General features: G+C 41.6%; 1 protein-coding gene across 1 annotated transcript in view; it reads right to left on the bottom strand.

Annotated features, from left to right (window-relative positions):
• The window catches only part of LOC106571315 (DNA polymerase zeta catalytic subunit), a 99,061-nt gene that overhangs the window by 46,092 nt on the left and 39,267 nt on the right, over positions 1-13,702 (bottom strand). The window contains exon 4 of the mRNA XM_014144240.2: positions 4,042-4,205. Coding sequence (XP_013999715.2) covers positions 4,042-4,205 — 164 coding nt within the window. The remainder of the gene's footprint in view (positions 1-4,041; positions 4,206-13,702) is intronic.

The following is a 13,702-nucleotide window of genomic DNA, read 5'->3' as shown; positions in this document are numbered from 1 at the left end:
AGTAACATCAACCACATCTAACAGTAACATTAATATCAACCACATCTAACAGTAACATCAACCACATCTAACAGTAATATCAACCACATCTAACAGTAATATCAATCACATCTAACAGTAACATCAACCACATCTAACAGTAATATCAACCACATCTAACAGTAATATCAACCACATCTAACAGTAACAGTAATATCAACCACATCTAACAGTAACATCAACCACATCTAACAGTAATATCAACCACATCTAACAGTAACATCAATCACATCTAACAGTAATATCAACCACATCTAACAGTAACATCAATCACATCTAACAGTATTATCAACCACATCTAACAGTAACATTAATATCAACCACATCTAACATTAATATCAACCACATCTAACAGTAACAGTAATATCAACCACATCTAACAGTAATATCAACCACATCTAACAGTAATATCAACCACATCTAACATTAATATCAACCACATCTAACAGTAATATCAACCACATCTAACAGTAATATCAACCACATCTAACATTAATATCAACCACATCTAACATTAATATCAACCACATCTAACATTAATATCAACCACATCTAACATTAATATCAACCACATCTAACAGTAATATCAACCACATCTAACATTAATATCAACCACATCTAACAGTAATATCAACCACATCTAACAGTAATATCAACCACATCTAACAGTAATATCAACCACATCTAACAGTAACATCAACCACATCTAACAGTAACATCAACCACATCTAACAGTAATATCAACCACATCTAACAGTAATATCAACCACATCTAACAGTAATATCAACCACATCTAACACTAACAGTAATATCAACCACATCTAACAGTAATATCAACCACATTTAACAGTAACATTAATATCAACCACATTAACAGTAACAGTAATATCAACCACATCTAACACTAACAGTAATATCAACCACATCTAACATTAATATCAACCACATCTAACAGTAATATCAACCACATCTAACAGTAATATCAACCACATCTAACAGTAATATCAACCACATTTAACAGTAACATTAATATCAACCACATTAACAGTAATATCAACCACATCTAACAGTAATATCAACCACATCTAACAGTAATATCAACCACATCTAACAGTAACATCAACCACATTTAACAGTAACATTAATATCAACCACATTAACAGTAATATCAACCACATCTAACAGTAATATCAACCACATCTAACAGTAATATCAACCACATCTAACAGTAATATCAACCACATTTAACAGTAACATTAATATCAACCACATCTAACAGTAATATCAACCACATCTAACAGTAATATCAACCACATCTAACAGTAACATCAACCACATCTAACAGTAACAGTAATATCAACCACATCTAACAGTAATATCAACCACAACTAACAGTAATATCAATCACATCTAACAGTAATATCAACCACATCTAACACTAAAAGTAATATCAATCACATCTAACACCAACAGCAGGAGTTGAAACCGAAATTAATTTCAAATCGTTTCGTTCTTAACAGAACCATAACTTTTTTGGTCCGTTTCCACCTTTCTGACCAGCTAAATAAAGTTCTACAACCGGTTCGAACCCAACAAATACCGGTTTATATTGTTACTTTCTGTTCTTTTTTAAAGCTGATTCTTTTATTATACATTTTTGTTATTCTGAACAAAAATATAAACGTGTAAAGTGTTGGTCCCATGTTTCATTAGCTGACATAAAAGATAGAGAGTCACACACTCATGTACTGCTCAACAAAAATAAAGGGAACACTTAAACAACACAATGTAACTCCAAGTCAATCACACTTCTGTGAAATCAAACTGTCCACTTAGGAAGCAACACTGATTGACAATACATTTCACATGCTGTTGTGCAAATGGAATAGACAACAGGTGGAAATTATAGGCAATTAGCAAGACACCCCCAATAAAGGAGTGGTTCTGCAGGTGGTGACCACAGACCACTTCGCAGTTCCTATGCTTCCTGGCTGATGTTTTGGTCACTTTTGAATGCCGGCGGTGCTTTCACTCTAGTGGTAGCATGAGACGGAGTCTACAACCCACACAAGTGGCTCAGGTAGTGCAGCTCATCCAGGATGGCACATCAATGCGAGCTGTGGCAAGAAGGTTTGCTGTGTCTGTCAGCGTAGTGTCCAGAGCATGGAGGCGCTACCAGGAGACAGGCCAGTACATCAGGAGACGTGGAGGAGGCCGTAGGAGGGCAACAACCCAGCAGCAGGACCGCTACCTCCGCCTTTGTGCAAGGAGGAGCAGGAGGAGCACTGCCAGAGCCCTGCAAAATGACCTCCAGCAGGCCACAAATGTGCATGTGTCTGCTCAAACGGTCAGAAACAGACTCCATGAGGGTGGTATGAGGGCCCGACGTCCACAGGTGGGGGTTGTGCTTACAGCACAACACCGTGCAGGACGTTTGGCATTTGCCAGAGAACACCAAGATTGGCAAATTCGCCACTGGCGCCCTGTGCTCTTCACAGATGAAAGCAGGTTCACACTGAGCATATGTGACAGACGTGACAGAGTCTGGAGATGCCGTGGAGAACGTTCTGCTGCCTGCAACATCCTCCAGCATGACCGCTTTGGCGGTGGGTCAGTCATGGTGTGGGGTGGCATTTCTTTGGGGGGCCGCACAGCCCTACATGTGCTCACCTGACTGCCATTAGGTACCGAGATGAGATCCTCAGACCCCTTGTGAGACCATATGCTGGTGCGGTTGGCCCTGGGTTCCTCCTAATGCAAGACAATGCTAGACCTCATGTGGCTGGAGTGTGTCAGCAGTTCCTGCAAGAGGAAGGCATTGATGCTATGGACTGGCCCGCCCGTTCCCCAGACCTGAATCCAATTGAGCACATCTGGGACATCATGTCTCGCTCCATCCACCAACGCCACGTTGCACCACAGACTGTCCAGGAGTTGGCGGATGCTTTAGTCCAGGTCTGGGAGGAGATCCCTCAGGAGACCATCCGCCACCTCATCAGGAGCATGCCCAGGCGTTGTAGGGAGGTCATACAGGCACGTGGAGGCCACACACACTACTGAGCCCCATTTCGACTTGTTTTCAGGACATTACATCAAAGTTGGATCAGCCTGTAGTGTGGTTTTCCACTTTAATTTTGAGTGTGACTCCAAATCCAGACCTCCATGGGTTGATAAATTGGATTTCCATTGATTATTTTTGTGTGATTTTGTTGTCAGCACATTCAACTATGTAAAGAAAAAAGTATTTAATAAGATTTTTTTCTTTCATTTAGATCTAGGGTGTGTTGTTTAAGTGTTCCCTTTATTTTTTTGAGCAGTATATATATATATATATATATATATTCCCAGTAATTTACTGGGTAAATCACTGCCAAAACGCTGGCGATTTACCCAATAAATATATAGAGAGTGTGCGACTCTTTATTTTTTATAGCTTATAGTTAATTCTCCGTTAGTCAGCACCTCTACATAAAATTAATTTATTTAGGGTGCGCCAGCTCATGTTTTTTAACTGAAATAAAAGATCCCAGAAATGTTCCATACGCACCAAAAACGTATTTCTCTAAAATGTAGTAAACAAATTTGTCTACATCCCTATTACTAAGCATTTCCCCTTGGCCAAAATAACCTTTCCACTCCCGGTCCTGATTCTTTTCCTTTAACATTTTTCGTTATTTTTTGTTTTATGGTTCTGTTCCATGAACCGGTTCCAACCCCTGGTAAACAGTAATATAAACCACATCTAACACTAACAGTCAACAGTAATATAAACCACATCTAACACTAACAGTCAACAGTAATATAAACCACATCTAACACTAACAGTCAACAGTAATATCAATAACTGCATTAAAAAGTACCCCCCCCACACATTCAAGAAGATGCAGAAGAACTACAAGAGAAAAAGTGTAAATCTCATTAGCACCCCCACTAATTGTTTAGGTTATGATTGGGGGGGGGGGGCACTGATCCTAGATGTGTACCACCAGAGCGTCCCTTACCTTTGCACTGCTGGCTCCGGCGGAACTTGACAGCTCCCAGGTTGACCATGTTCATGCCGTACAGGTTGTAGTCGATGAATAGCTGCAGCAGGTAGGGAATGTGGGCCTCGTGGGGCTGGTAGCTCTTGTTCATCACAGCACCTCCTTGTAACAGCTCACACACCCTGGAACCACACACACACACACGATTAGATATATATTTTGGCTGCTATTCACAGACATTTACTTTGCGTACAGAAAAAGCAATGTGTTCCAAAATCCACAACAAAATAAACAAATTAGCAAGAGATTGAGCCAGAGATTCTTTCAATCATGGGCTAATATGCTTTCAATTCAAAACACCATTCAAATCTCATTCACCTTGTAGACCTAGTTGCTGGAAAGATATCGTGACATAGGGCTGGGGGATACATAAAATGTATTTGATTATTTAGATTTTATGTTTTTGCGCGACATTCCAAATGCCTGTATCGCAGAATTGAGGTTTGTTGTATTTTTCGTTTTTATGAGCGTTTATGTTCGCTTGTTCTCATGTTGCCTTTTGCACCTTCCCATTTACACCAGATATCTGTATATAATGAAAAAATGCTAATGTCGCCGCTCTAACAAAGGGAGTTTAGGTTCAAAATAAGCGCATAGAAATGCATTGGGCTTATTTTGGACAGATTTTGGAGAGTGAAATCACTCGCTTTGCCTCTTTCTCCCAAGCCCCTCCCTCCACCACTCATAACAACAAAGATGAGATCACTTCTTCCACTCTAACAAACGGTTTCAACTCCCTATTTGCATTTGAGGTTTGGTCCAACAGAATTGGTCATATGGACACGGAAACACATGGATACATTATTTTAATGTAATAGAGGAGAAGTTAAACAGGGTATGGTTCGAAAGGTTATGTTTCAACTCCTCAAATTTCAAGCAGAGCAGACATTAATCAAACGGATGTACCAATGAACATTCATTCTGGAAAATGAATGCTCAGTTTGTCGCGTACTTTACGCTACCACGTATAGCTAGCAGCATTTTAGTCAAACAAAGTTTGTTATACTAGCTTTTTAGTGTGTTTTAAAAATGTGCAAAAAGCATAAAACAATTATATAAGGAATTGGCTATTTGTTTTTATTCTGAGAAATAAGGTAGGCCACTTGATTTCAACATCTGAACAAAGTGGACAGGCTAGCATTCTGTTCAAACAGTTGGACAAGGACAGAAGGTTGTGTTCATAACAATTCAACTGTTTTGCGTGTTAGCTGAATTCAGAGCTTGTGAAATTATACCTAGATCCAAATTGGATTAAAATAAAAATATTAGCTGGCTACTCACTAGCGCGTGGGCTTATCCTTTAGAGTTTATGACACCGGTGTCGGCTACATTATTAGTGAATGTGCAATATGCATGGTTCTGGTTACATTTGTAACATAACTGGCATTGTTATAGACAGACCTGAAAGCCAGATCAGTGATTATCGCAAATAAAGCAGGTACAACTATTTTGATGAAATAATGTAATTATTAGTGGGTCTTATGGTTGTGGAAGGAATATATTCAGCCTAGTATAATTCCAAAAGCTCTAAATTCATTATGGTATTGCTGACTGTCTTAAATGCAGTGTACTTGACCTTTAAATTGTGCAACACAGCTTATTTAGAGAAAACACATTGCAATAGTTTTAGGCCCTATTGCCCAGCCCTACTGTGACAACACGCAATTTTACTTTTCAAACTTTATATATATTTTTTTTTTATTAACCCGCCCTCCTCTTAGGAGGACACATCTTTTTTGGTTTTTACATCTTTTCTGCAACATATACCTTTTACATACATGGTACTTTTATATATCTGCATTGCTTGCTGTTTGGGGTTTTAGGCTGGCTTTCTGTATAGCACTTTGTGACACCTGCTGATGTAAAAAGGGCTTTATAAATTTGATTGATATACAGCAATCACAAAACAATAATACATTACCGAACAATAATACATTTAAGAAATAAATAATTATTTCACCTTTATTTAACCAGGTAGGCAAGTTGAGAACAAGTTCTCATTTACAATTGCGACCTGGCCAAGATAAAGCAAAGCAGTTTGACACATACAACAACACAGAGTTACACACGGAGTAAAACAAACATACAGTCAATAATACAGTAGAAAAATAAGCCTATATACAATGTGAGCAAATGAGGTGCGATAAGGGAGGTAAAGGCAAAAAAGGCCATGGTGGCAAAGTAAATACAATATAGCAAGTAAAACACTGGAATGGTAGATTTGTAGTGGAAGAGAGTGCAAAGTAGAAATAGAAATAATGGGGTGTAAAGGAGCAAAATAAATAAATACAGTAGGGGAAGAGGAAGTTGTTTGGGCTAAATTATAGATGGGTTATGTACAGGTAGAGTGATCTGTGAGCTGCTCTGACAGCTGGTGCTTAAAGCTAGAGAGGGAGATAAGTGTTTCCAGTTTCAGAGATTTTTGTAGTTCGTTCCAGTCATTGATAGACTGCATCCAGTTTATTGAGTAAGGTATTGGAGGCTATTTTGTAAATGACATCGCCGAAGTCGAGGATCGGTAGGATGGTCAGTTTTACAAGGGTATGTTTGGCAGCATGAGTGAAGGATGCTTTATTGCGAAATAGGAAGCCAATTCTAGATTTAACTTTGGATTGGAGATGTTTGATGTGAGTCGGGAAGGAGAGTTTACAGTCTAACCAGACACCTAGGTATTTGTAGTTGTCCAAATATTCTAAGTCAGAACCGTCCAGAGTAGTGATGCTGGACGGGCGGGCAGGTGCAGGCAGCGATCGGTTGAAGAGCATGCATTTAGTTTTTACTTGTATTTAAGAGCAGTTGGAGGCCACGGAAGGAGAGTTGTATGGCATTGAAGCTCGTCTGGAGGGTTAACACAGTGTCCAAAGAAGGGCCAGAAGTATACAGAATGATGTCGTCTGTGTAGAGATGGATCAGAGACTCACCAGCAGCAAGAGCGACATCATTGATGTATACAGAGAAAAGAGTTGGCCCAAGAATTGAACCCTGTGGCACCCCCATAGAGACTACCAGAGGCCCGGACAACAGGCCACCCGATTTGACACACTGAACTCCATCAGAGAAGTAGTTGGTGAACCAGGCAAGGCAATCATTTGAGAAACCAAGGCTATTGAGTCTGCCAATGAGGATGTGGTGATTGACAGAGTCGAAAGCCTTGGCCAGGTCAATGAATACGGCAGCACAGTATTGTTTCTTATCGATGGCGGTTACGATATTGTTTAGGACCTTGAGCGTGGCTGAGGTGCACCCATGACCAGCTCTGAAACCAGATTGCATAGCGGAGAAGGTGCGGTGGGATTCGAAATGGTCGGTAATCTGTTTGTTGACTTGGCTTTCGAAGACCTTAGAAAGGCAGGGTATGATAGATATAGGTCTGTAGCAGTTTGGGTCAAGAGTGTCCCCCCCTTTGAAGAGGGGGATGACCGCAGCTGCTTTCCAATCTTTGGGAATCTCAGACGACACGAAAGAGAGGTTGAACAGGCTAGTAATAGGGGTTGCAACAATTTCGGCAGATAATTTTAGAAAGAAAGGGTCCAGACTGTCTAGCCCAGCTGATTTTTAGGGGTCCAGATTTTGCAGCTCTTTCAGAACATCAGCTGACTGGATTTGGGAGAAGGAGAAATGAGGAAGGCTTGGGCGAGTAGCTGTGGGGGGTGCAGTGCTGTTGACCGTGGTAGGGGTTGCCAGGTGGAAAGCATGGCCAGCCGTAGAAAAATGCTTATTGAAATTCTCAATTATAGTGGATTTATCGGTGGTGACATAGTTTCCTATCCTCAGTGCAGTGGGCAGCTGGGAGGAGGTGTTCTTATTCTCCATGGACTTTACAGTATCGCAGAACTTTTTTGAGTTTGTGTTGCAGGAAGCAAATTTCTGCTTGAAAAAGCTAGCCTTGGCTTTTCTAACTGCCTGTGTATATTGGTTTCTTACTTCCCTGAAAAGTTGCATATCACGGGGCTGTTCGATGCTAATGCAGAACGCCACAGGATGTTTTTGTGTTGGTTAAGAGCAGTCAGGTCTGGAGAAAACAAAGGGCTATATCTGTTCCTGGTTCTAAATTTCTTGAATGGGGCATGCTTATTTAAGATGGTGAGGAAGGCATTTAAAAAAAAAAACCAGGCATCCTCTACTGACGGGATGAGGTCAATATCCTTCCAGGATACCCGGGCCAGGTCGATTAGAAAGGCTTGCTCGCTGAAGTGTTTCAGGGAGCGTTTGACAGCGATGAGTGGAGTTCGTTTGACCGCTGACCCATTACGGATGCAGGCAATGAGGCAGTGATCGCTGAGATCTTGGTTGAAAACAGCAGAGGTGTATTTAGAGGGCAAGTTGGTTAGGATGATATCTATGATGGTGCCCGTGTTTACGGCTTTGGGGTGGTACCTGCTAGGTTCATTGATAATTTGTGTGAGATTGAGGGCATCAAGCTTAGATTGTAGGATGGCTGGGGTGTTAAGCATGTCCCAGTTTAGGTCACCTAGCAGATAGATGGGGGGCAATCAGTTCACATATGGTGTCCAGAGCACAGCTGGGGGCAGAGGGTGGTCTATAGCAGGCGGCAACGGTGAGACTTGTTTTTAGAGAGATGGATTTTTAAAAGTAGAAGTTCAAATGGTTTGGGTACAGACTGGGATAGTAGGACAGAACTCTGCAGGCTATCTCTGCAGTAGATTGCAACACCGCCCCCTTTGGCCGTTCTATCTTGTCTGAAAATGTTGTAGTTAGGGATGAAGATTTGAGTTTTTGGTGGACTTCCTAAGCCAGGATTCAGACATGGCTAGGACATCCGGGTTGGCAGAGTGTGCTAAAGCAGTGAATAAAACAAACTTAGGGAGGCTTCTAATGTTAACATGCATGAAACCAAGGCTATTACGGTTACAGAAGTCATTAAAAGAGAGCGCCTGGGGAATAGGAGTGGAGCTAGGCACTGCAGGGCCTGGATTCACCTCTACATCACCAGAGGAACAGAGGAGGAGCAGGATAAGGGTACGGCTAAAAGCTATGAGAATTGGTCGTCTATGACGTCCGGAATAGAGCGTAAAAGGAGCAGGTTTCTGGGGGCGATAAAATAGCTTCAAGGTATAATGTACAGAAAAAGGTATGGTAGGATGTGAATACAGTGGAGGTAAACCTAGGCATTGAGTGATGATGAGAGAGATATTTTCTCTAGAAACATAATTGAAACCAAAAGATGTCATAGCATGTGTGGGTGGTGGAACTGAAAGGTTGGATAAGGTATAATGAGCAGGGCTAGAGGCTCTACAGTGAAATAAGCCAATAAACACTAACCAGAACAGCAATGGACAAGGCATATTGACATTAAGGAGAGGCATGCTTAGCCGAGTGATCATAAGGGTCCAGTGAGGTTCAGACAGCTTGTCGGGCCATAGGTAGCAAGCTGGCAGAAGATGGAGGAAGGTACCATAATACATTACCGAACGTAACAATAATACATTACCGAACATAAGCTACAGTTGAAAGTTTACATACACCCCTTAGCTAAATACAGTGCCTTGCGAAATATTCGGCCCCCTTGAACTTTTGCCACATTTCAGGCTTCAAACATAAAGATATAAAACTGTAATTTTTTTGTGAAGAATCAACAACAAGTGGGACACAATCATGAAGTGGAACGAAATTTATTGTATATTTCAAACTTTTTTAACAAATAAAAAACGGAAAAATTGGGCGTGCAAAATTATTCAGCCCCTTTACTTTCAGTGCAGCAAACTCTCTCCAGAAGTTCAGTGAGGATCTCTGAATTATCCAATGTTGACCTAAATGACTAATGATGATAAATAGAATCCACCTGTGTGTAATCAAGTCTCCGTATAAATGCACCTGCTCTGTGATAGTCTCAGAGGTCCGTTTAAAGCACAGAGAGCATCATGAAGAACAAGGAACACACCAGGCAGGTCCGAGATACTGTTGTGGAGAAAAAAAATAAAGGGAACACTTTAACAACACAATGTAACAACACTGATTGACAATAAATTTCACATGCTGTTGTGCAAATGGAATAGACAACAGGTGGAAATTATAGGCAATTAGCAAGACACCCCCAATAAAGGAGTGGTTATGCAGGTGGTAAACACAGACCACTTCTCAGTTCCTATGCTTCCTGGCTGATGTTTTGGTCACTTTTGAATGCTGGCGGTGCTTTCACTCTAGTGGAAGCATGAGACAGAGTCTACAACACACATAAGTGGCTCAGGTAGTGCAGCTCATCCAGGATGGCACATCAATGCGAGCTGTGGCAAGAAGGTTTGCTGTGTCTGTCAGCGTAGTGTCCAGAGCATGGAGGCTCTACCAGGAGACAGGCCAGTACATCAGGAGACGTGGAGGAGGCCGTAGGAGGGCAACAACCCAGCAGCAGGACCGCTACCTCCACCTTTGTGCAAGGAGGAGCAGGAGGAGCACTGCCAGAGCCCTGCAAAATGACCTCCAGCAGTCCACAAATGTGCATGTGTCTGCTCAAACGGTCAGAAACAGACTCCATGAGGGTGGTATGAGGGCCCGACGTCCACAGGTGGGGGTTGTGCTTACAGCCCAACACCGTGCAGGACGTTTGGCATTTGACAGAGAACACCAAGATTGGCAAATTTGCCACTGGCGCCCTGTGCTCTTCACAGATGAAAGCAGGTTCACACTGAGCACATGTGACAGACGTGACAGTCTGGAGACGCTGAGGAGAACATTCTGCTGCCTGCAACATCCTCCAGCATGACCGGTTTGGCTGTGGGTCAGTCATGGTGTGGGGTGACATTTCTTTGGGGGGGCCGCACGGCCCTCCATGTGCTCGCCAGAGGTAGCCTGACTGCCATTAGGTACCGAGATGAGATCCTCAGACCCCTTGTGAGACCATATGCTGGTGCGGTTGGCCCTGGGTTCCTCCTAATGCAAGACAATGCTAGACCTCATGTGGCTGGAGTGTGTCAGCAGTTCCTGCAAGAGGAAGGCATTGATGCTATGGACTGGCCCGCCCGTTCCCCAGACCTGAATCCAATTGAGCACATCTGGGACATCATGTCTCGCTCCATCCACCAACGCCACGTTGCACCACAGACTGTCCAGGAGTTGGCGGATGCTTTAGTCCAGGTCTGGGAGGAGATCCCTCAGGAGACCATCCGCCACCTCATCAGGAGCATGCCCAGGCGTTATAGGGAGGTCATACAGGCACGTGGAGGCCACACACACTACTGAGCCTCATTTTGACTTGTTTTAAGGACATTACATCAAAGTTGGATCAGCCTGTAGTGTGGTTTTCCACTTTAAATTTGAGTGTGACTCCAAATCCAGACCTCCATGGGTTGATAAATTGGATTTCCATTGATTATTTTTGTGTGATTTTGTTGTCAGCACACTCAACTATGTAAAGAAAAAAGTATTTAATAAGATTATTTCATTCATTCAGATCTAGGATGTGTAATTTTAGTGTTCTTTATTTCGTTGAGCAGAGTACTTTTAAACTCAGTTTTTTTCACAATTCCTGACATTTAATCCTAGTAAAAATTCCCTGTCCTAGGTCAGTTAGGATCACCACTTTATTTTAAGAATGTGAAATGTCAGAATAATAGTAGAGAGAATGATTTATTTCAGCTTTTATTTCTTTCATCACATTCCCAGTGGGTCAGAAGTTTACATACACTCAATTAGTATTTGGTAGCATTGCCTTTAAATTGTTTAACTTGGGTCAAATGTTTCAGGTAGCCTTCCACAAGCTTCCCACAATAAGTTGGGTGAAGTTTAGCACTTTCCTCCTGACAGAGCTGGTGTAACTGAGTCAGGTTTGTAGGCCTCCTTGCTCACACACGCTTTTTCAGTTTTGCCCACAAATTTTCTATGGGATTGAGGTCAGGGCTTTGTGATGGCCACTCCAAAACCTTGACTTTGTTGTCCTTAAGCCATTTTGCCACAACTTGTCCATTTGGAAGACCCATTTGCAACCAAGCTTTAACTTCCTGACTGATGTCTTGAGATGTTGCTTCAAATATATCCATATAATTATCCTTCCTCACAATGCCATCTATTTTGTGAAGTGCATCAGTCCCTCCTGCAGCAAAGCACCCCCACAACATGATGCTGCCACCCCTGTGCTTCACAGTTGGGATGGTGTTCTTCGGCTTGCAAGCGTCCCCCTTTTTCCTCCAAACATAATGATGGCCATTATGGCCAAACAGTTCTATTTTTGTTTCATCAGACCAGAGGACATTGCTCCAAAAAGTACAATCTTTGTCCCCATGTGCAGTTACAAACCGTAGTCTGGCTTTTTTATGGCGGTTTTGGAGCAGTGGCTTCTTCCTTGCTGAGCGGCCTTTCAGGTTATGTCGATATAGGACTCGTTTTACTGTGGATATAGATACTTTTGTATCCGTTTCCTCCAGCATCTTCACAGGGTCCTTTGCTGTTGTTCTGGAATTGATTTGCACTTTTCGCACCAAAGTACGTTCATCTCTAGGAGACAGAACGCGTCTCCTTCCTCAGCGGTATGACGCCTGCGTGGTCCCATGGTGTTTATACTTGCGTACTATTGTTTGTACAGATGAACGTGGTACCTTTAGGCATTTGGAAATTGCTTCCAAGGATGAACCAGACTTATGGAGGTCTACAATTTTTTTCTGAGGTCTTGACTGATTTCTTTTGATTTTCCCATGATGTCAAGCAAAGAGGCACCGAGTTTGAAGGTAGGCCTTGAAATACATCCACAGCACAAATTGACTCAAATTATGTCAATTAGCCTATCAAAAGCTTCTAAAGCCATGACATCATTTCCTGGAATTTTCCAAGCTGTTTCAAGGCAGTTAATTTAGTGTACTTAAACTTCGACCCACTGGAATTGTGATACAGTTAATTATAAGTGAAATAATCTGTCTGTAAACAATTGTTGGAAAAATGACTTGTCATGCACAAAGTAGATGTCCTAACTGACTTGCCAAAACTATAGTTTGTTAACAAGAAATTTGTGGAGTGGTTGAAAAACAAGTTTTAATGACTCCAACCTAAGTGTATGTAAACTTCTGACTTAAACTGTATTTAATCCCACCCCACCATGTGCCATATAGTTTTCAATTGTGTTGTTGTACATTCATTTTTAACCTTTCTAATCGCATAGTATCCACAGATTGTGAGCTAAAGATGAAAACCTTTCCTACGAGTATTATTATATTATTGATTGATTGACTACAGCTTTCCAAAATCACCCAACACTGGTATTTGTAAGGTTCATTTTAAGTGAATGTTGGGATTTTTTAACCAATCCTAAACCTGTGACCAGAAAAAGCTACATAGGCGCAATACCAGAATAAATTATCTAGTGATTCTGTCTCTTCACGGTAAAATCTACAGAGATGAGAATGTTGCATCCCCAACAGTGCATTCGGAAAGTATTCAGACCCCTTGACTTTTTCCATTTTGTTACATTACAGCTTTATTCTAAAATGGATTTAATTAATATTTATCCTCCTCAATCTACACACACTACCCCATAATGACAAAGTGAAAACAGAAATACCTTATTTACGCAAGTATTCAGACCCTTTGCTTTGAGACTCGAAATTGAGCTCAGGTACATCCTGTTTCCATTGATCATCCTTGAGATGTTTCTACAACTTGATTGGAGTCCACC

Source organism: Salmo salar, chromosome ssa15, assembly GCF_905237065.1.
Source record: "Salmo salar chromosome ssa15, Ssal_v3.1, whole genome shotgun sequence".
In the NCBI taxonomy this organism is placed as follows: Eukaryota; Metazoa; Chordata; class Actinopteri; order Salmoniformes; family Salmonidae; genus Salmo; species Salmo salar.
The sequence above is the reverse complement of the archived record's forward strand: the minus strand, read 5'-3'. Positions and strand labels throughout refer to the sequence as shown.